Consider the following 21,610-nt stretch of genomic DNA (forward strand, 5'->3'; position numbering starts at 1 on the left):
GCACACGCCTGTAATCCTAAGCTACCTGGGAGGCTGAGGCAGGAGGATCACTTGAGCACAGGAGTTTGAGGTTGCAGTGAGTTATGATGACTCCCACTGCATTCTGTCCAGGGTGACAGAATGAGATTCTGTTTCCAAAAAAAAAAAATTATAGCACCCTCTCATTCCAATCTACTAAGTAATCTGAAAAAATGCCCCACGTTATTCAGATATGGAACTCCACACACAGTCTCCTGTCCCCACAACTCCTCACTCCAGGCATCACTGAGGATTCCTGGATAGTATAAGCTTTATTTTACATAGTTGTAGGTCTTGAAAGCACAAAATATATATTTAACAATTGTTTTGGATTGAATGCCTCTATTGATTTTCATTGTTTCCAAAATATTCCCGTAGGCCAATCTGAGTTCAGTATGTAAGAAATCCTACATAAAAATGCACACAAAGAAAAAAAAAGTAAATGCAAATTAAAATAATGAAATTGTTTTCTACCAGATTAGCAAATTCTTTAAAAATGATCATGAGTGATGCCTTAGAGGGCTACTAAAGCATGATCATTAAGTCCCAGGCAATGCCATTGTAATAAAATACATCCAAATAGCCCTAGAAAGAAACAATGCTACTAACAGATGAAAATTTAAGTAATTTCTAAAAGACAAAGTAAAATTAGCATTATAGAGAAATAAGAGCATAGAAACTAGAGTTTAAAACACAGGAGAAAATAGCTTCAACAGGAACAGGTAACAGCACTGTAGGAATTTTCTGAACTGCTGCAATTGGCTGCAGCAGTATTTCCCTAGGGAAAAAAATCCAAGGCATGTTTGGTGATCATATGAATGTTGGAATAAGCAGACCAAAGCTTGAAATAGCTTGTAGAAGCTTCAAACTTCTACAGGTGCAGCAGAAGAAAGAAAAGGAAAAGAAGACCTGATTCTAGTGTTGTCTTCTGGCTAACTCACTGTGGAATGTACTCAGAAATGAGAGCTTTTACTACTTAGCTCACAGAGGCCAGGAGAAGAGGGCGGGACTCTAGCAAGCTTATGACTGTAAGAAGGAAAAGAACTCTCAGCCCTTGGCCGGGCGCGGTGGCTCACGCCTGTAATCCTAGCTCTCTGGGAGGCCGAGGTGGGCGGATTGCTCGAGGTCAGGAGTTCAAAACCAGCCTGAGCAAGAGCAAGACCCCGTCTCTACTATAAATAGAAAGAAATTAATTGGCCAACTGATATATATATAAAATTAGCCGGGCATGGTGGCACATGCCTGTAGTCCCAGCTACTCGGGAGGCTTAGGCAGTAGGATCGCTTGAGCCCAGGAGTTTGAGGTTGCTGTGAGCTAGGCTGACGCCACGGCACTCACTCTAGCCTGGACAACAAAGCAAGACTCTGTCTCAAAAAAAAAAAAAAAAGAACTCTCAGCCCAAAGACAAGCCAGATCCACATCCAATTCAGCTTCTCACAATTATGAGAGGTAAGCAACTGAAGACAGGCAAACAAGGAAGATCAAAACACAAGAACAAATGGATCACAAAGAACACATGGCATTTGAGGAAAACAAAGACCATGAAAGGGAGATACCATTCCTAATAGAATACTGTAGAAACATGAGACTTTACCCCAGGTTGTTGTTTCATGGAGCTCCCTGACACTTTTTTGTTTTTGAGACAGGGTCTCAAAACTCTGTTGGCCCAGGCTAGAGTCTAGAGTGCAGTGGTGTGATCCCAGCTCACTACAGCCTCGAAATCCTGGGCTCAAGTGATCCTCCTGCGTTAGCCTCCTGAGTAGCTGAGACTATAGGTGTGCGCTACCATGGCCAGCTAATTTTTTAAACTCTATGTAGAGACAGGGTCTTGCTATAGATTGGACCTATAGTTTCAGGCTCATCTTGAACTCCTTGCCTCAAGCAATCCTCCTGCCTTGGCCTCTCAAACTGCTGGGATTACAGGGGTGAGCCACCAGGCAGGTCCTTGACATAAACAAGTGATTAGACAGATACCTTAGACATGTGAATATTGTCAAAATAAATGAAATAGAAGTGTGCTAACAGTGTGCTGGAAAACTGATCCAGGCTTTGTCCTAGAATGCACTAAAAAAAGGCAAAGAAGCTACTCGTGTAAGAAAAAAATTGATACATGGAAGATCCATCCAGAATTTCAACATACAATAAAAAAGAAATTGTAGAAGGGAACAGAGACTGGGAGGAAACATATAACCAAAGAAATAAAATATATATAATAATACAAAGATAAAGTCTTCATTTTAGAATGGGAAGGATAAATAGAAAACCCTAAAACTACTCAGAAAGAAACCAAACTTGAAAATAGACTGCCTGAGAAAAAGACTGAGAATTGGAGTGGCAGCAGACTTCTCAATTGGATACTAGAACACATTAGAACTTTGAAGATAAAGTTGTAATGGAAACTTAAATGCCAGTTTGAATAGCTAGGTTTAGAATTAAGAGTAAGAGCAAAATAGAGATGGAAAAGCAGGGTACTAAATTTTACCTGTATAGCCACTTTTTGAAAGAATAATCAGAGGACTCCAGCAAAACCAAAAATGAATCTAAAAGGGAGACACAATATACAAAATATAGCGAGGTAAAGGAAACAACAAAACTTAGGGATAATTTTTTTTTTTTTTTTTTTTTTTGAGACAGTCTCACTCTCTAGCCTGGGCTAGAGTGTTGTGGCGTCAGCCTAGCTCAAGGCAACCTCCACTTTCTGGGCTCAGGCTATCCCTCTTGCCTAGCTTCCCGAGTAGCTGGGACTACAGGCACATACCACCGTGCCTGGCTAATTTTTTCTATTTTCAGTTGTTTGGCTAATTTCTTTCCGTTTATAGTAGAGATGGGGTCTCGCTCTTGCTCAGGTTGGTCCCAAACTCCTAAGCTTAAGCAATTCTCCCGCCTCGGCCTCCATGCTAGGGTTACAGGTGTGAGCCACTGTGCCCAGCCCAGGGATAATTTTTGATGCATAATGTAAAATAAGGGATTCTGGAACAAAAATCTTAGCGATCTGTTTCTATAAGGGAAGTGGTGGTGGTGTATGGAGGGAGAGAGAGAAAGAAAGCAGGCTAACATGCTTAGCTTGTACAGGTTAAACAGAATTAAAAATTCAGTTTCTGGGTCACAGTCATATTTCAGGAGCTCAATAACTAGTGCATACCACATTGGACAGCACTGATACAGAACACTTCCAGCATTACAGAAAGTTCTATTGGACAGCATTATCCAGATGTTGAGAAAAAAATTTTAAAGTGGTCATTACAATTTTAAGGGTAACCAAAAGAAAGACATAAATGTATAATTTTCAAAGAACATTAGAAGGAACAAAATTACATAAGTAATTGACCCAATAAAAAGCTAAAAAGAAAAAAACCCAAAACAACTGTATAACTATAAATAAAAGATTAAGTCTTCAAGAGTATATCTAAACAAATAATCACAATGATGAATGGGTTAAATTCACCTATTAAAAGATAAAAATACTCAGATAACAAGACAAAAAATCTAGACACGAGACATACTTAAAACAAAGGACACAAATAACTAACATATACAGCAGACAAATAATAAAAAGAAACCAATCTAGCTATAGCTTTTAAAACAAAAAAATAGATATATTTTTTGACCTAGTAGTTCCATTCCTAGATATTTGTTTCTAGGAATACTTGCACATGTGCAAAATGATAAATACACAAGGGATCTTGACTGTGACATCATTTTTAACGGCAGAAGACTCTAGAAATTATTTTATCAATGGAAAACCAGTTCAGTTATGGGACTAGTATGCAACTTTTAAAAAGAATGAAGGAGCTCTATATACATTGATATGAGATCATTTCTAACATGTATTAAATAATAAACAGTATAAAATGGTAACATGCCATACCATTTGTGCAGAGAAAGCATATGTCTACATATGTTGTATATATAGAATGTATCATTTCATATGATACATAAGAATGGAACAACATATAAACAGTGTCTGTCTCTGGGAGGGGAACTGGGAAGCTAAGGAATGGCGTTGACAAAAACCTTTTTATTGTATATATTCTTGTAATTGAATTTTATACTATGTGCATGCATTTTCTCCTAGTCAAAAATAAAGTTACAAAAAGCAGGCTTGGAAATATTTAATAGCAGACAAAATAGAATTCAATATGAAAAGCATTTTATGAGACAAAGACAATTTTCAAGGTGATACATGATTCATGATTTTTAGTAGAATATTCTTTTATCTAAAACTCAGGTATGTAATGATAGACTAAAAATATATAAAACAAGTACTCAGAAATATAAGGAGAAATTGACAAATCCACAATTACAGGGAGAGACTTCAATATACTTCTAGAAATTGATAAATCAATAAGACAAAAATAATAGTTAATACTTACTGGGCACTTCTTATGTGAGTGGCACTGAACTATATGCTTTTCATGCATTATCTAAGGCTAGAGAAAATGTTAGTAACTTTGACAAGTCATATACATATACCATAAATAAACAGAATACACAGTTTTTCAAACACCCATTAGACAGTCATTAAAGATCACATATTAGGCACCCACCCCTAAAGAACAACTACCACCCCTCCCCCTCAGTAAACATCGCTGGCGAGAGTACAATGAACATTATCACTGATTTGGCAACAGCTCTTAAGAATAATTTTGTATTATGTATCAAGTGTCCATATTCTTTGTCAAAGTAATTGTGTTTCTGATAATCTATCTTAAAATATTGGGAGGGGAATAAAAATATAAGAAAATATTAGAAAACAAATGTTAAAATGAAAGGAATGGTTAAATTTATAGAAACTATATATTGGGAAAATGCTTGAAATGTCAAACATGAAAAGTACAACATCAAATTACATGTTTTATTTGTATGGCTGTATAAGAAAACCAAATATTTAATGGATATATACTATTATGGTTAACAATATCTATAATTTCTTTCACTTTAGGAAGCTTTTTGCTTTGCATCCTTTTTGCAACTTTCTATTCCATTAGCTATGCAAGAAATACATGTCTGCTGAAGTTATATGTCTTTGTATAACAGCAACCTACACATTCTATAAAAAAGAACAAATAAGCCCAAATTCATCAGAAGTCTTCAGTCCATTACCAAGATGCCACTTTTCTTCCAGGGTTTGGCGGTAACAATATAGCACAAGGTGACTTTATTTAGGCAATTTAAATAATTAACTTAGATATGGACATTTGTCTTGGGATTCCTAAAGTGTTGTCAAATTTGGTCTCTACAGAAATTCTATGATGTAGTGGAATACTAAGCATACTGCAATGACTCCCATACAAGTGAAAGCCTGAATTTGCAATCTCTATCAGTTTTTATATAAATTATCTACAATTTGGCAGTTATTTTAAGGGGCAAAATTGAAGCAAGTGTTTTTGGTAAATAGTTCCTTACAAGATACCAAAAATATTTAAAAACAATTCAGAATTCAATATTTATGTAAATATTCTTTTATAAAATAGGTCCAAAAGACTCAGCCCAGATCAGCTTTGAAGTTATATCAAGAATTAAGTCTACTTCACGCCAATGAGCTGATTCTCAACAGGGGCTGGTTTTGCCATTTGAGGAATGATAGCCACAGTGTCGTGTACACAAGAGAGCTGGACGGCATAGACAAAGTCTTTATAGTGGTTCTGAATTTTGGAGAATCAACACTGCTAAATCTACAGGAAATGATTTCAGATCTTCCCATAAGACTCAGAATAATATTAAGTACCAATTCTACCTCCAATGGCAGTGAAGTTGATACAACTGGCATTTATCTGAACAAGGGAGAGGGACTCATCCTTCAACACAACACAAAGAATCTCCTTCATCACCGAACAGCTTTCAGAGACAGATGCTTTGTTTCCAATCGAGCATGCTATTCCAGTGTATTCGACATACTGTACACCTTGTGTTAGGCACCTCTATGAAAGAGATGATACTGGCATTCTGTTGTATTTTAAGCATTTGCAGTAGTTTCATGTATAGCATGCTGCTGGATAAACTTTATGAACAATCATTAATTCTCAGATATTTCTGTAGCTTGAATGTAACTGCTTTAGGAAAGGTTCTTAAAAGCTTTGAAAAAATAAAGTGTTTAAAAAAATTATCACTTGTAGGAACTTGTAACTACATTGAGATAGCATCAATAACGTGATGAGAACATGTTGGGACCCCAGAGTTTTCAAAAGCTCTAATGAATTTTAATGTGAAGAATGTTATCTTTTTCATTAAAATGCAGGCATAAAAATTGGAGGATGACTCACTGCCAGCGTGTGCAAAAACATTCATTAGCAAAGAGGCGGGACATTGATTTGTAAACTGATCAAAGAAAATCCTAGCGAAACAGACAAAAATAAAGCTGTACTGATTGGATGGGAGGCCTAGAGTTCTGTCACCAATCCCTCCCTTCTTCCATGTCCTTCTAAGGAGCGTGATTTGAAAACTACTTTCCTAGGTTATGGGGCATGTGTACCAATGGAGAGAAGAGAATAAGCAAGTGAGATACAGACTAAGCAAAATTTAGATGGAGAAACACATTTCAAAAAATTATTAAATAACTTAAAAATCTCACTTTTGCTAATTCAATTGGAAATAAGATTATGAAGTATTTCACTGTTTCCAATTCCTAGTTGGATGTAGCATTTCAGAATTTTAGAAATTTCTTAAGATCCTCGAAAACACTGGTGTTGTCAAGTCCAAGTTCCTCATACAGGAATTTAATCTGGGCTGTAATCTAAAAGAAACACATTTTAAAAATCAGAAGACCTCTGTGGTAAAACTCCAGTGTTTAAGCTTCACTTTGTCTACCCACCTTTGCCCAACATTGAAGTCAGCAATTTATGGCAAGAATACTTTTTTGGGGAGAGAGGCAGAAGGCTTTCAATAATTAAGACTCAAAGCTTTCTTTTTTTTTTTTTTTGAGACAGAGTCTCACTCTGTTGCCCAGGCTAGAGTGCCATGGCGTCAGCCTAGCTCACAGCAACCTCAAACTCCTGGGCTCAAGCAATCTTTCTGCCTCAGCCTCCTGAGTAGCTGGGACTACAGGCATGTGCCACCATGCCCGGCTAATTTTTTTCTATAAATATCAGTTGGCCAATTAATTTCATTATTTTTAGTAGAGATGGGGTCTTGCTCTTGCTCAGGCTGGTATCAAACTCCTGGCCTTGAGCAATCCGCCCGCCTCAGCCTCCCAGAGTGCTAGGATTACAGGCGTGAGCCAACTCAAAGCTTTCTTTAACAGGGCTCACTTATCAAGTACAAGAGAGAGCCCTTTCTCTGGATTGATTCAGTGTCCTTCCCTCTCCCTCGTGGGTCTCAGACATAGACCTGACATTTGTGAAGTAGCTTTGTCATAAACCCTGTGGTGGCAACTGAAAACTTGAACATTAAATAAAACACATCTCTATTTGGGGAATCTGTCAACTGTGAGGGGCTTGATAACATACCTTTTTGTGAGAATCCTCAATCACATGATTGCCTCCAGGCTGAATATCTAAAATAATATTGGGGGCCTGATAGCCTGAAAGAATTAACATATAAAAACAATTAGAAGGTCTTTGGAAGATTGAGACTCATTTCTCCCCTCTCCTCCTGAGTACTCTATTCAAATAAAAGTAAATGAACAAAGGCAAAACCCACCAACAATAAAGAGGTGGGATGCGGTAAGCAGTAAAAGACAAATTTCTGAAGCAGTAAAAGCAGGAAGAGACCCAGGGGCTGAGGAAGCTGGATGGAAGAGACCACATGGAGAAGGCTGTGACCTAGGAGATGGTCAACTGGCCCTATGCAATCTGAGAGTCTTGTGCCCTGCAGACACCAACTGCAGCAATGAGTGGGAGTGCAAAATGGAGCTCAATACAGGGAGACTGTCTGACTTATATGTAGGTCCCCCTGCACTTGAACTCACAATGTGTTGGCATGCAGTTTCAAGGCAAAAAGAAGTTCTTATAAAATTAAAACAACTATCTAGAGGAAATTAAAGGAGCTAGTTTGGGCACTGATGCTCCCAAGAAAAAACCTCACAATCTTGTCTTTCAGATTCCCAAGAATAATGGCTCAATCAATATTGTTAAGTGAATGAATAATTGTATGATAGTACATCTACAAATTATATTTGATATTTAAATTTACTTTTTTCTTTGTGCCCTGTATACCTTATTTTAAGATTGTCCTTTGAAAAGTAGGTGAGGCAGTTAATATATACATCAACATAGGAAAACAACTGTTTGTATTAAATTCTGGACAAATGATTTGGTTGTAGCATGAAATGTATAATATTACTCTGAGCTGTGTGCTGAGGGTATTAGTCTGTTTGGCCAAGTTTTCTGCTTCTAGATGATCTCCTACCTTCACCTGTGTCTTCGGCGTGCTTCGTGATGGCTTCCTGGAGTTTCTTGGTGTAGTTCACAATTCCCTTCAGAGGTACACGTTCATCATTTTCATAAGCTGTTATGTGAATTGAAGGATAATGCTAGAAGAAAGTACATGTACAAAGAGTTTACATTATTTCTCATGGTTCCTCTCCACTCTATAGACCATAAAAAACATTTACCTCCAATTTTTTCCTCTAAGTGCTAGGAGTTTTTTCTCACTTGATATTCTTGATAGCACCTGAGTTATATGTACTAGACCACTTGTTTCCTGGAATAGCCTTTTCTTGACTAAAGAGATCTTATCTGATTTAGCAATTAAGGCATGATAACTCTATTCCCCGAGGTATTAAATTGAAACAAATGTGGAACATGACCGGAGATGGTACTTTCAATGTCTGGGTATTACAAGTGGAAACAACTCTAAACCCTACTAATTTCTCCCTCTGCTCAAGTATCTTTTTAATATCTTCTCTATCTTTCTGAGATCATATAACTGTTTTTCACTACCTGAGGCTTAATATTTTGATAGGGACAGTAACGTTTTATGTAGTTCTTGTGTTTTTCATCAGATGAAGGATTCCCCCATTCTTCTAATTCTTCTAATGTCAGAGGAAGTGTAGTATCCATCATGGTATTGAGAACATCCAAGAAAGGTGCCTTAAAAAAAAAAGCCAAAGAAACTTAGACTTTAAATGAAAGGTTGATAAAGAGTTTCAGAAAAAGATTACACTTTATGAATATACATACTGATACGAGAGGAAACAGCTCAAGAAGCCATGTAGATTCCTAGGAGCCAGACAACTCAGTCCTGAACCAGGGTCTCTAATCTATAACATGCTTTAAAAGTATTCACACTGCTTAAATGACATTTGTATAATAAGAAATAGTTTACATTCTAATTTTATAATTTTTATTTTTAGTTTCGTGCCTTTTATTCATATATATATTTTTAATATGAAGTAATAAATGCTACTGGCTCTCACCCATTAGGATGGTTACTGTTAAAAAAAACAAAAAACAGAAAATAACAAGTGTTGACAATGATGTGGAGAAACTGGAACCCTTATGAACTGTTGGTTGGAGTAAAAAATGGTGCAGCTGCTATGGAAAACAGCATGGTCATTCCCCCCAAAAATGAAGCTTAGAATTAGCATATGATCTAGCAATTCCACTCCTAGGTATATATCCCCCCAAATTGAAAGCAGGGTATCGATAGGTATAGATATCTCTTGAAGAGATATCTATATACCTATGTTCACAGCAGAATTATTCACAATAGCCAAAAGGTGAAAGCAACCCAAGTTCCATCAATGGATGACTAAATATGCAAAATGTGATATATATATATATATATAACGGAATATTATTCAGCTTTAAAAAAGGGAAGAAATTCTACTACATGCTGCAATATGGATGAACCTCAAGGATATAACCTAAGTGAAATAAGCTAGCCACAAAAATAAATTACTTTGTATGCTTCCACTTATATGAGATACCTTGAGTAGTCAAATTCATAGAGGCAGAAAGGAGAAAAGAGTGTTTTCCAGGGGCTGGGTTGGGGGAAGAAGGGATTGGAGAGCTCTTTAATGGCTGCAGACTTTTAGTTTTATAAGATGAAAATCAAGTTCTGGAGATGCGATTGCATAACTATGTGAGTGTACTTTAATGCTACTGAACTGTTCACTTAAAAATTGTTAAGATGGTCAGTTTTATGTTGTTTTAACATTTATGTTATTTTAACACAATTAAAATTTTTTTAAAATGAAAAAAGCCCCAACAACACAGAAAGTCTTTTTCACCAGCTGGACATTTTACATTAAAAGTAATAAATGCTAATTGAAGAAAATCTGGAAAATATCCAAAGTGAAAGAAAAGAAAACCACTCATTGGCTCATGACTAGGGTTAAAACATTTAAGAAAACGGAGGCTGCATTTTTCACTTAGCTTTATATTCTCAACATGCTTTTCAGATTTCCCTTATATTAACATTAACCAAGTATAGTGAGCATTTGCAATTCTTTATGGCTGCCTAGCGTCTGGACTCCTTTTCTGCATTTGAACATCCCCAACGTTATCAGACAGAGCTTGTCTCTCACTGTAGAGATCCTAAATGACAGACAGCACCTATCCCAGCTTTCCCTGCAGCCAGGGAGTAGCCAGCCACCTGTGTGACTTAGGTCTATCAATCAGACACATGTGCTCCAAACTTTGCACGGGAAGTCAATGATTCAAAATAGTAGTGATCATGGAGACTTTATTCTGGTAAAAGTGCCACAGCTCTATCTAGTTTTTAGAAGCAGCACTGTCAGTGTGTGAAGTGACTTGTGCTCAGCAGTGGCAATAGTAATAGCTTCACTGGGCCAATTCTACGTTTCTGGTTGTGCAGCCTTTAACACTGGTTCTAAACATACCCACCTTTCCCTAATACCCTTTAATAAATCCCTTTTCTGTTTAGTTGGTTTTTGTTGCTTGTAATTAACTTTGACTTATACATGAATCTCCCATTGTTGGATATTTAGGTTGTCTTTAATTTTTTACTCTAATAAGCAATCTTGGATAAATATCTTACACAAACATTTCTGATTATTTCCTTTCTAGTTTATAAAAATCAAGACTTACTTGTTTTTTCCTTATATTGTAAAAAATCCTGCCTGTATTATCTTTGTACATAGGTTTTTTTTCCCCTCCATACTCAGTATTTCTTTTTTTAAAAAAATAGATTTACAGATTAGGGCTATTTAAAACTTCTTTACTTAATACAAAGCCCATAGTGTATAGCCCTCACCCTCAAAATAAAAAACAAAAAACCCCTGAGAATGATTTACTCTCTTCCATCTCAGCCATCATTTTCCAGAGTGTCTAACCAGGTAGCTGGAGAATGACAGAGGTAAAACCAACTTCTATAATATAACTTCATAATCTGGGACACCAGGAAAAGATGAGTATTTTCAGAACAAGATATTTCAACTAAAGTACAGAAGAATTATGCACAATTATGTACACAATTATGTACAAAAGACCATTAATAATAGGGTATCTTGGCTGGGCATGGTGGCTCATGCCTGTAATCCCAGTGCTTTGGTGAGGCTTAGGCAGGAGGATTGCTTGAGGCCAGGAGTTTGAGGTTACAGTGAGCTATGGTCAGACCACAGCACTCCAGGCTGGGCAACAGTGTAAGACCCTGTCTCAAAAAAGAAAAAAAAAGAGAGATCTAAAAATAGAGAGCCCCTATATTCAGGACTGAAATGTTGATGGGAAGTAGACTGTCAAATTGCTTAAGGAGTCAGAAGATTCAGTGCATTCCAGAGTCATAATATGTTCTAGCTGACCTCATAGAACTGTGAGACATATAGGCTTCTACTCTTTTCTACCAATTCTAAATATTATTACAAATAAAAAATGACTAATGGGAACAGTCATTTTTTTTTTTCAGTGGAAATCCTTAAAAATTAATAAAAAGTACACTGCCAGAGAAGAATAAGAGTAAATAGTTGGATTAAAATAACTTTAGATATTCTCCTAGAGCTACAATTCTGTGTTTAAAACTTAAAAGCTTTATCACAGTCCTATGCTATGGTAAAACTATAACAAAAAAAAAATTTTTAAAGCTGCCTATGCCTTCCCACCTCTCCCCCATTGTGTATACAGTAAAGACAAGAGTGTACTCACCTCCAAAGTCACTGCCCTCAGGAGCGCTGGATTAGAATTACACAATGCTCCCACAAGCACCCCTCCAGCACTGAAAGCAGTCAGGGCTGTTAGACTTGGCTGAGAAAAGCCTTGGCTGTGAAGCGTCTTAATGCAAGCCTCTAAGTCTGCAAGGCCATTGAGTTTTTTTGTTAGACGGCCATCGGCGTGCCACTGGAGGCCTAACTCACCACCACCCCTGAAATTAAAGGGCAAAAAAGTTTTAGTGGAAAAATGTTAATGATGTGGTCTGGAGTCAGCAAACTATACCTGGAGGTCTGTTTTTGTATGGCCCTAGAGCTAAGAATGGTTTTTACTTTTTAAAGCAGGCATCCTCAAACTACAGCCCTCGGGCCACATGCCACCCGCCTAGGACATTTATCCTGCCCGCTGGGTGTTTTTGCTGCCACTATCTGTCCTGCTTAGCAGCCGACTTTTTCCCTGGCCCACAGTGCGTGCTCTCCAACGGTCTGAGGGACAGTAAACTGGCCCCATTTAAAAAGTTTGAGGACCCCTGTTTTAAAGGTTGGAAGAAAACAACAAGGATTATGCAACAGAGACTGTATGTGGCCTGCAAAGCCTAAAGTGTTTACTATCTAGTTCTTTAGAGGAAAAGTCTGCCAACCCCTGATACAGACAATCAAAAATTGATTCAACAAATGTTTTGAGTGCCTGCCTACTATTTATCAGGGATTGTTTTAAATGTAGACCTTAAGAATATAAACAATAAAAAAAATCCCCTCCCCTGGAAATCTTAATTTTGTGGGGAAAGACAACAAAGAGTTACTAAGCAATGTGGTGCCTGCTATAATACAGGGTATTTAAGGTGTTACAGCAGCAGAGGCAAGAATATCCATCTGTCAGGTTAGAGGTACATACAGAGTCAGGAACACAAATGCTGAGGGAGGTGATGCCTAGCAGAGATGTGAAGAAAAGACCTGACTCTCCAGGAGGGCAAAGAAAGGAAGGCATCAAGACAAGGATACAACACAGCAGGTGCAAGGGAATGGTGGTAACAGAGCATGTTATTGGAAAGGACATGCTGATAAATGCTACTGCAGAGATAAGCCGGATTATTAGGAGTACTATACTGAGGAATTTGGAGTTTGTTCTGGAGATGGGGAGGTAGAGAAGGATTTTAAGCAGAAACATAAAATTTGTGTCTTGAAAACAGCTAAGATAAAAATGGAAATTTTTTGCGGGAAGGGTTAGGAGAAGGGATGAAAATCTTAAAATTTTTAGTTATTTATTAATTTTTTTAGAGATGGAATCTTGCTGTGTTGCCCAGGCTGGTCTTGAACTCCTAGGCTCAAGTGATCCTCCTGCCTCAGCATCCTGAGTAACTGGGATTACAGGCGCACACCACCATGTGTAGCTTTAAAATGTAAGTTAGACAGAAAAAAGTTTAGCTTGAGAAGCTGCTTAAAGCTGAATTTAAAAGAATTAAATGGAAATAATAATGTTACTAAATATATACAGAGGATTGGTACATCTATTCAGAAATCCTAAAAATCTACTTTTGCTTTTTGGATCAACAAATCTGTTACAGAATCAAGCTCTGCCACCACAGGTTTAGGAATACATAAATCCAACAATGCAAGTGAGAAAATGGGCTTTTGCTGCCTGATGTATTGTGATTCTAAACATCTGTCACAATGCTCTAGCACTCATATGTTAGGTAAAATGTACTGACTCACCGAACATGGCAATAAGCTAATATCCATCCATCGTCCACTAACACCCGCCTCTCAGGTTTGAAATTCATTTTCAAATCCATCCCATAAGCTCCATATACATGTACCAAGAGAGGTTTCTTCTGCAAGTCCTCAGAGTCTGTTTTGTGGAAAACAGTCATTGGTACTAATTTTCCATCCTGGAAATGAAGAATTACTATGCATGTAAAGAAGAGTCTTTTAAAACAGTTTTATCCTCAATTTAAAATACACTGAAGATTACTGCCCCCCACCCTTATGTGCTACCTATTGACGTTGAGCACAAATGCGTTTAAGATAAAAGCATTACAGTCTCCAAAAATACATTACAGTCTTGGTTTCAGCTACTTTGCTACAGCTCTGGTTATAGTATTAACTAGGAAAAAGCAGCAAGGCTGACTGCTCTTTTATTAAATGTAGCTTTTCATGATAGAAATGGAATTATAAAGAGTTCTTTACTACCCACTGTTATTGTAATTTTTAAAATTTTAGGTCAAGCCAAAATACCCATTAAGGTTAGAAATCCTAGTTTAGAATTCTTCCTATGCCTAGGGCCACATACTGCCATTTCTTATTTTTCAATATTTACAAATACGCTCACTAAAGAAGTCTTGCCAGCTCAATTTTGTCTCCTATAGTCACAATTCTCAAGTATTAGGACCTGAAATGTCTTACTGACCTTACTGATATCTACCCATCTCCTACAAAGGCCTATTTAACTTTTTAAAAAATATTTTAAATTACTATGGGTACATAATAGTTGTATATATTTATAGGGTACATGTGATATTTTGATACAGACATACAATGTGTATTAATCAAATCAAGGCAATTGAGGCATCCATTCATTACCTCAAGCATTTATCATTTTTATGTGTTAGAAACTTTCCAATTCTACTCTTTCAGTTAAAGTATACCATAACTTTCTGTTAACTATAGTCACTTTGTTGTACTATCAAATATTCTTCATTCTAACTATATTTTTGCACCTATTAATCATCCCACTTTACCCCCATCTCCCTGCTACCCTTCCCAGCTCTAGTAACCATCATTCTACTCTCTGTCTCCATGAGATCAACTGTTTTAATATTTAGCTCCCATATATGAGTGAGAACACGCAAGATTTGTCTTTCTGTGCTTGGCTTATTTCACTTAACGTAATATTCTCCAGTTCCATCCATGTGTTGCAAATGGTAGGATTTTATTATTTTTTTATGACTATATGATATTCCACTGTGTGTATGTACCACAATTTCTTTATCCATTCACCCACTGATGGACATTTAGGTTGATTCCAAATCTTGGCTATTCTGATAATGCTGCAATATCTTTTCCATATACTGATTTCCTTTCTTTTCTATGTATACATAGAGGCCTATTTAACTTTATTTAAAAAAATTTTTAAAGTGAGTTAAGTAAGTTTTTAAAATTTTAACACTTAAGTTACTTTTAGCTCATGTAACTATTCCCCAAGTGTAGCTCAAACTCATCAATCCCAGTTGATTCAAACTAGGCACTGCTTGGACAGACAAAACTCAGACAACCTAAAGTACTTCTGATTTTCCTTTCATAGAAAAAGGGTGATGAAGTTGGTTCTCATCCTGCTTTAAGAAATTAATGAAATAGCCCTAGTTTACATAAGGAAATAATATAATCAAGCAACTCTCCATACATTTTACATCCTCATTTTGAAGACTTCTTTTTGGGCAATAAATAGAGACATCATAGTGTTACCAAATAAGGAAGAAACCTTTCTCTCATAATTCTTTATCATACCCAACTTGTTAAGACAGCATAAGTGAATTTTCACTTCTCAGTAAGATTCATTCTTATAAAACCTGATGAAGATTAATTTCTATAAACAATGTTGGTCTTCTCCCTCCTACACCCTGCTTCTTCCTCAACTTCAATTATACAATCAGAAAAACTTGCCTGTTGAAAACTTGTGAAAGGAAGAGGTAAAGATGGTGGCTAGTCCTGTGATGGGCTGGATCTGAATGAACCAACAGGGCAAAAATGCCTGTGGAAATGTACCCAGCTTCCATTTAGCAGCTGTTTCTCTTCTCCCTGTGAAGAATCCCTTGGCTCTCTAAGAACTTAGCTTAACCGTTCTTTCCATTTGGGGTCCAATAATTACAACATTTTGGTAGACTGCTATAATCCTATGTTTGTAAAACTAAATAATACCTAAAAGTATATATTTTGTTCACAAAAAAAATCTAGAAGGTAAAAATAATATTACTTAAGATATTAAAAGAATATCAATGAATTAAAGAAAAAATTCATACAAATAAAAGGCGTGCATTGCAATTTATTCTTTGCAGTGTGAAATTACCTAATGTATGATATGCTAAGTAAGGTCTGAAAATTTCTTAAATTCAAGGCTACAGTTTATGTATTAATTTGTTCCCTATTTGCACAGATTTGTAAATGCTGTATATTGAGTATACCTGGAATAGGAATATCTCTTATCTCCTTTTCTATGTCTCCTCTCTCTCTACTCCTCCCCCTGCCAATCTTCCCTCTTTTACTCCATTTTAGCCATTCTGGCCTCCTCTATACTTCTTGAATTATATCATTTCTTCCTAATTCAGGGCCTCTACACAAAATCAAATCCCCTGTTTCCTTTCCAGCTTACTCTTAATCACCCTACAGGTCTTATCAGAGACATCACTTCTTCAAAGAAACCTTCCCTGATATCTTCAGACTAGGTATGGTCCTTTTGCCATATGCTTCTGTTGTGCTCAGTATGTCTTCCTTTGCAGCAACCAGTGTATCAGTAATTACTTCTTCAATGTCTGCCATTTTTCCCTGCTAGATAAGCCTCATGAGGGCAGGGACTGTATTAGTCTAGTTCACTCTAGTCAACTGCTTACCACCTTCACAATTTTTGCCGTATGAACTCTATTCACTCGATGTTTTCTTTAAATCGACTTTTTAAACTCAGACATAAATAATACGTGAAATAAAGGGCTTGATGGGCTAGTTATAGATTTTCTAATCCATGTTAAAATGAATACCTAAGTATTTAAAGTTAAAACAATCCATGTATTCCCTACAATCTCTTGGGTTTTATTGTGGTATAAGGGAAGCCTTGGTAAACTATGCTAATGTAACCCCAACAACTGTGCAGTATCTGACAAACAGTATGTTTTCAGCAAACTGGAGCTGAAAGTGGAGATTACAAAGACCTACCTTGCTTTTGGCTTCTATACGCAAAACACGACTAGTCTTTGTGATCGGGTCTTCGTGCCCAGTTTCCTCGAACAGTTTGTTTTCTGCAAACTTATATGTGTAATATTTTGGGGGACGTATTGGAGAACAAAGCTGAAAGGGGCAGTTCTTTGGGTCATAATTTGAATCCATTATGAATCCACAGGCCCAAGGAGGGAGCTAAAGAAATAAAACAGTTATTTTTACTCTTTAGATACTAAGTATTATATTATTAATTAAATTTCTGAGTCCACTCCAAACAAGATGATGTGGACATCTAGTTTACTTTCCATGTATTACCACATTATGCCTCATTTAAGGATTACTTTATCACAACAAAATATATTTCAAGTAAAAAATTAATAAAACTCTACATTAATGACCAATAAAATAAAAAATTATAGGAAAATGATTTAGCATGATTCTAGATTTATAAGAAATAGCCTTTAATATAAAAGTTTATTTTGGGGTACAAGCTTGGGCAATAAAATAGCAAAATGGCTAAGAATAAGAGCAAATCCAATAGTAATTCTGGAACACAGCGACATCTCCAAGATCTCCATTCTCACAGAACATGAAATCTCTCACATGCGTGTGTTTTTAATAATTTATCCACCAGTCCTTACCCTGCTGCCTGGACAGCTGCAGTGATGACAGTTATTATTCCGGAGCTACAAACGGGCTCAGCAGCACTAAAGCATTTACAATCTGTTTCTAACTTTAGCTTCCAGGCTAACCATTGTGCAGAACAAAACCTTTCCTGGCACATCTACTCTGAGAGACTCATGGCTATTATGCTTAAGATTCTTAACTTTAAGAAAAAAGGAAAGGAATCAAAATTTATTCTCTTAGAGCAGCGGGGTCCAGCTTCAAGCCTTCCACTAACATCTCTCTACACCTTTTAAAGAACTCCGGTAAGCAGGTTGACAGAGTGTTAGAAATGGTACTGAGAGTCAGAACATTAAAAGAAAATTGCCTTTCTTTTCCTGAGTAATTGTAGAAAGAGCAAATTCCTTAGAAAATCAGAGGCACAGCAACATGACTGGTGGGCACTGCTGAAAAAGGGTAGATGGGGGAAGTGTGCATAAAGAGTGCACTACTTCACCTGCAGAAATGACAGCCAAAGAGTTTATGTTCTCTGAGCAAATTTCTTCTAATTAACCCAAAGAATATATTTTCTTGAAACACTAATAAAGGCACACATTTGCAGTGTCTAAGAGTTCCTAATTTATTCTCCTCAGACTGAGTACTACTTTAAAGGATAATCTGTCTATTTAAATGTAAGACATAACTAGAGAAAAAAAGTATAAACATGTAAATTGATAAATCTGGTAGCATAACTGCAAGTGAGCAAACTAAGACCTGAGAGGTTGAAGAATTGCTACAAACCTCATAAGCAGGCCTCAGAGTGAAGGTACAAATTACCTGAACCCACAGGCACACGTTTTTTCTGCTCTTTGGTGAGACACAGGACAGTTTCCATGTGACCCATGTAGTAAGCTGTCTTAGCTTTAGAACAAGGGGTTCCAATAAATCAAAAAGTCTTTTGGGTGTTTTTCCAAAATGAAGAGGACCAAGGTTAAAATTTTATCATAACAAAAACCATTTCAAGGCTCTGGACTTTTTAAAGTTTGTCCGTTTGATGCATAAATAGGTATTAACTATCGTAAGAGTATCTTAAGCCCTATTCCCTATTGAGATAAACCTGCAGTGTATCTGTGTATACTAATGAACAGCACTCGAATGTAAGTTCACCAGGTGATGCAGACATCCCTTAAATACTGACAGAAATAGATTCAGCTTTAACATTACCAGCAAACTATAGTCATTTCATTGAAAGAATGATTAAGACATATATGCTAAAAGAAAATGGGCCTGGGGATGCAGACTCCTCCTCTAAATGAAATTAATGTTAGCACAGAGCAAAAATGTCCCATTTGCTTCAATTAAATATCATAACTTCTTTTTTTGGGTGGAAAAAAAGCTACCAGAAAATATTATAGTGATGATATGATCACCAAGGATAGGAAGCAAATATATGAAAGGTTTTACATTTCTACTGCTGAGATTGAGTTCAAAAAGATATTTTAGTTGAGTGCCTACTAGGCAGAGATGTTACATACAGAAATACTTTATAATGCACTCATGGTTTGGTTAAAGATTTTTGTGCTTTGTATATGGCACTGTCTATGGATGTTAATCAATGTTATCCAGGTTCATGAAAAAGGTCTGATCTATACAATTCTCTTTAAGTAGCACCTGGAATATAATATAGTATTGATTCCATTTGATGATGACCTAGAACATTATAAAAGGCATAATAGGATAGTTTTGGGAAGAATTTGGGAAGAGTCAGGAATGAAATGACATAGCTGCAGTCCCCAACCCTGGGATTGCAGACTAGTACCAGTACATGGCCTGTTAGGGACCAGGCTGCAGAGCCTCCCTTCACCCGCCCATGAAACTTAGGAATGGGGGTGAAGGAGTGCACAGCAGGAGGTGAGCTCTGGGTGAGGGAGTAAAGCTTCATCTATACAGCTGCTCCCCAATGCTCACAGCACTGCCTGAGCTTCACCCTGCCACCCCCTCCCCTCTGCCTGTCTATAGAAAAATTGTTTTCCATGAAACAGGTCCCTGTTTGGGGGTGCCAAAAAGGTTGGGGGCCACTGAGATAGAGGGTATAGAATAAAGACATGATATTTGTGCTAATGGAAGTTAAAACCATGGAAACCAAGGCATATTTTTAAAATAGGAATACTTACTAAAAATGTAAAAGGTCCTGTTTACTTTGAAGTCATATTATAGCAGAATAAACTTTATATGACATTCCTAATTTTCTTGACATAGAATTTTGTTGTAATAAATGCATTGCTAGAAATTACATATTCTTTCTCATCCCTATTCATATAGATTATAGCTAGGTGTCCTCAAACTAGGGCCTGTGGGCCACATGTGGGTGTTTTTGCCCGTTTGTTTTTTTACTTCAAAATAAGATGTGCAGTGTGCATAGGAATTTGTTCATAGTTTTTTTTTTTTTTGAGACAGAGTCTTGCTTTGTTGCCCAGGCTAGAGTAAGTGCTGTGGCATCAGCCTAGCTCACAGCAACCTCAAACTCCTGGGCTCAAGCAATCCTTCTACCTCAGCCTCCCGAGTAGCTGGGACTACAGGCATGTGGCACCACGCCCGGCTAATTTTTTCTATATATATTAGTTGGCCAATTAATTTCTTTCTATTTATAGTAGAGATGGGGTCTCACTCTTGCTCAGGCTGGTTTTGAACTCCTGATCTCGAGCAATCCACCCGCCTCAGCCTCCCAGAGTGCTAGGATTACAGGCGTGAGCCACTGCGCCTGGCCTTGTTCATAGTTTTTTCTAAACTATAGTCTGGCCCTCCAATGGTCTGAGGGACAGTGAACTGGCCCCCTGTTTAAAGTTTGAGGATCCCTGGTTACACTAATGATAGATCCTCTGCCAGTGATCCAGTTAAAGATGTCTGACTTTGGGATCAATTAGCAAGTGAAAAGAAAAACTCTGATTCCATCAGATGAAGACAGTAAGAAAATCCCAGAAGTCGATCACCATTTTTGTTTTAGGAGTATTCTAAGAAACTGGACATTATGTTCGATAATTTGATTTTAGGGATTAGCTGGAGAATTTCAGTTATTTTAGGCTTTATTTCTTATTTAAACCAGTATAACAATCTCAAAAGTAGTCTCCATGCCCCTTATCTTTTTGCTTCAGTCTACCCTAATACAGCTGCTGGATAATCATATCAAGTATAGCTCCACTCCCAAACCACTGCCCTGCTCACAGACTTCAAATGTTTCCCCTTCATAATTTATGCATATATTCCTCATACCGACAGTCAAAACCCATCAAATCATATCTTTATCCCCCAGAAATGTATTTTGCTTCAATAAAATGGAATTATTAGCAGTTTCCTGAACACTTTCTGAACTTCTCCAGCACAGAGCTTCGTTTGATGGCTTTCTTATCCTGGAATGCCATATCCCTCCCCACCTGTCAAAATCCTATCTACCTTTATTGGTTTGTTTCAAAGTCAACCAACTTGACCAAAAGCTTTCCTGAGCCTTCTTTCTCTCTTTCGAGCCCCATAGCATATTTTATGTTTTTGATACCACTTATTTAAATCCACATTATACTTAATCTTTGTGTACTTGTCTAATCTTATGATAAACTGTATCCTCTTTAAGGCTAGATATTTTGTCCTATTATCTTTCCACTCTATAATGCCCAATACAGTATTTTGCACATAGAAGTTCAATAAACAGTCACTAAGTTGACAGGAATTACATCTTAACAGGAACTTTGACAATATTGGAGTTAGGGCCGGGCGCTGTGGCTCACGCCTGTAATCCTAGCTCTTGGGAGGCCGAGGCGGGCGGATTGCTCAAGGTCAGGAGTTCAAAACCAGCCTGAGCAAGAGCGAGACCCCGTCTCTACTATAAATAGAAAGAAATCAATTGGCCAACTGATATATATATAAAAAATTAGCCGGGCATGGTGGCACATGCCTGTAGTCCCAGCTACCAGGGAGGCTGAGGCAGAAGGATCGCTCGAGCCCAGGAGTTTGAGGTTGCTGTGAGCT

The 21,610-nt window shown here is 37.1% G+C and overlaps 2 protein-coding genes across 7 annotated transcripts in view; one reads left to right on the forward strand and one right to left on the reverse strand.

Moving 5' to 3' along the window:
• SLC3A1 (solute carrier family 3 member 1) overlaps positions 1-5,933 on the forward strand; it is a 42,659-nt gene extending 36,726 nt beyond the window's left edge. The window contains exon 10 of the mRNA XM_012756167.3: positions 5,493-5,933. Coding sequence (XP_012611621.1) covers positions 5,493-5,933 — 441 coding nt within the window. The remainder of the gene's footprint in view (positions 1-5,492) is intronic.
• The window catches only part of PREPL (prolyl endopeptidase like), a 40,617-nt gene continuing 23,122 nt past the window's right edge, over positions 4,116-21,610 (reverse strand). For all 6 annotated transcript variants that reach the window (XM_012756148.3, XM_012756119.2, XM_012756100.2 and 3 more), the window contains 7 exons: positions 16,985-17,182; positions 13,775-13,950; positions 12,060-12,276; positions 8,898-9,047; positions 8,365-8,488; positions 7,464-7,537; positions 4,116-6,751 (listed from right to left, as the gene is read on the reverse strand). In XM_012756148.3, coding sequence (XP_012611602.1) covers positions 6,662-6,751; positions 7,464-7,537; positions 8,365-8,488; positions 8,898-9,047; positions 12,060-12,276; positions 13,775-13,950; positions 16,985-17,182 — 1,029 coding nt within the window. In that variant the 3' untranslated portion in view covers positions 4,116-6,661. The remainder of the gene's footprint in view (positions 6,752-7,463; positions 7,538-8,364; positions 8,489-8,897; positions 9,048-12,059; positions 12,277-13,774; positions 13,951-16,984; positions 17,183-21,610) is intronic.

This window comes from Microcebus murinus, chromosome 3, assembly GCF_040939455.1.
Source record: "Microcebus murinus isolate Inina chromosome 3, M.murinus_Inina_mat1.0, whole genome shotgun sequence".
Classification (NCBI taxonomy): Eukaryota; Metazoa; Chordata; class Mammalia; order Primates; family Cheirogaleidae; genus Microcebus; species Microcebus murinus.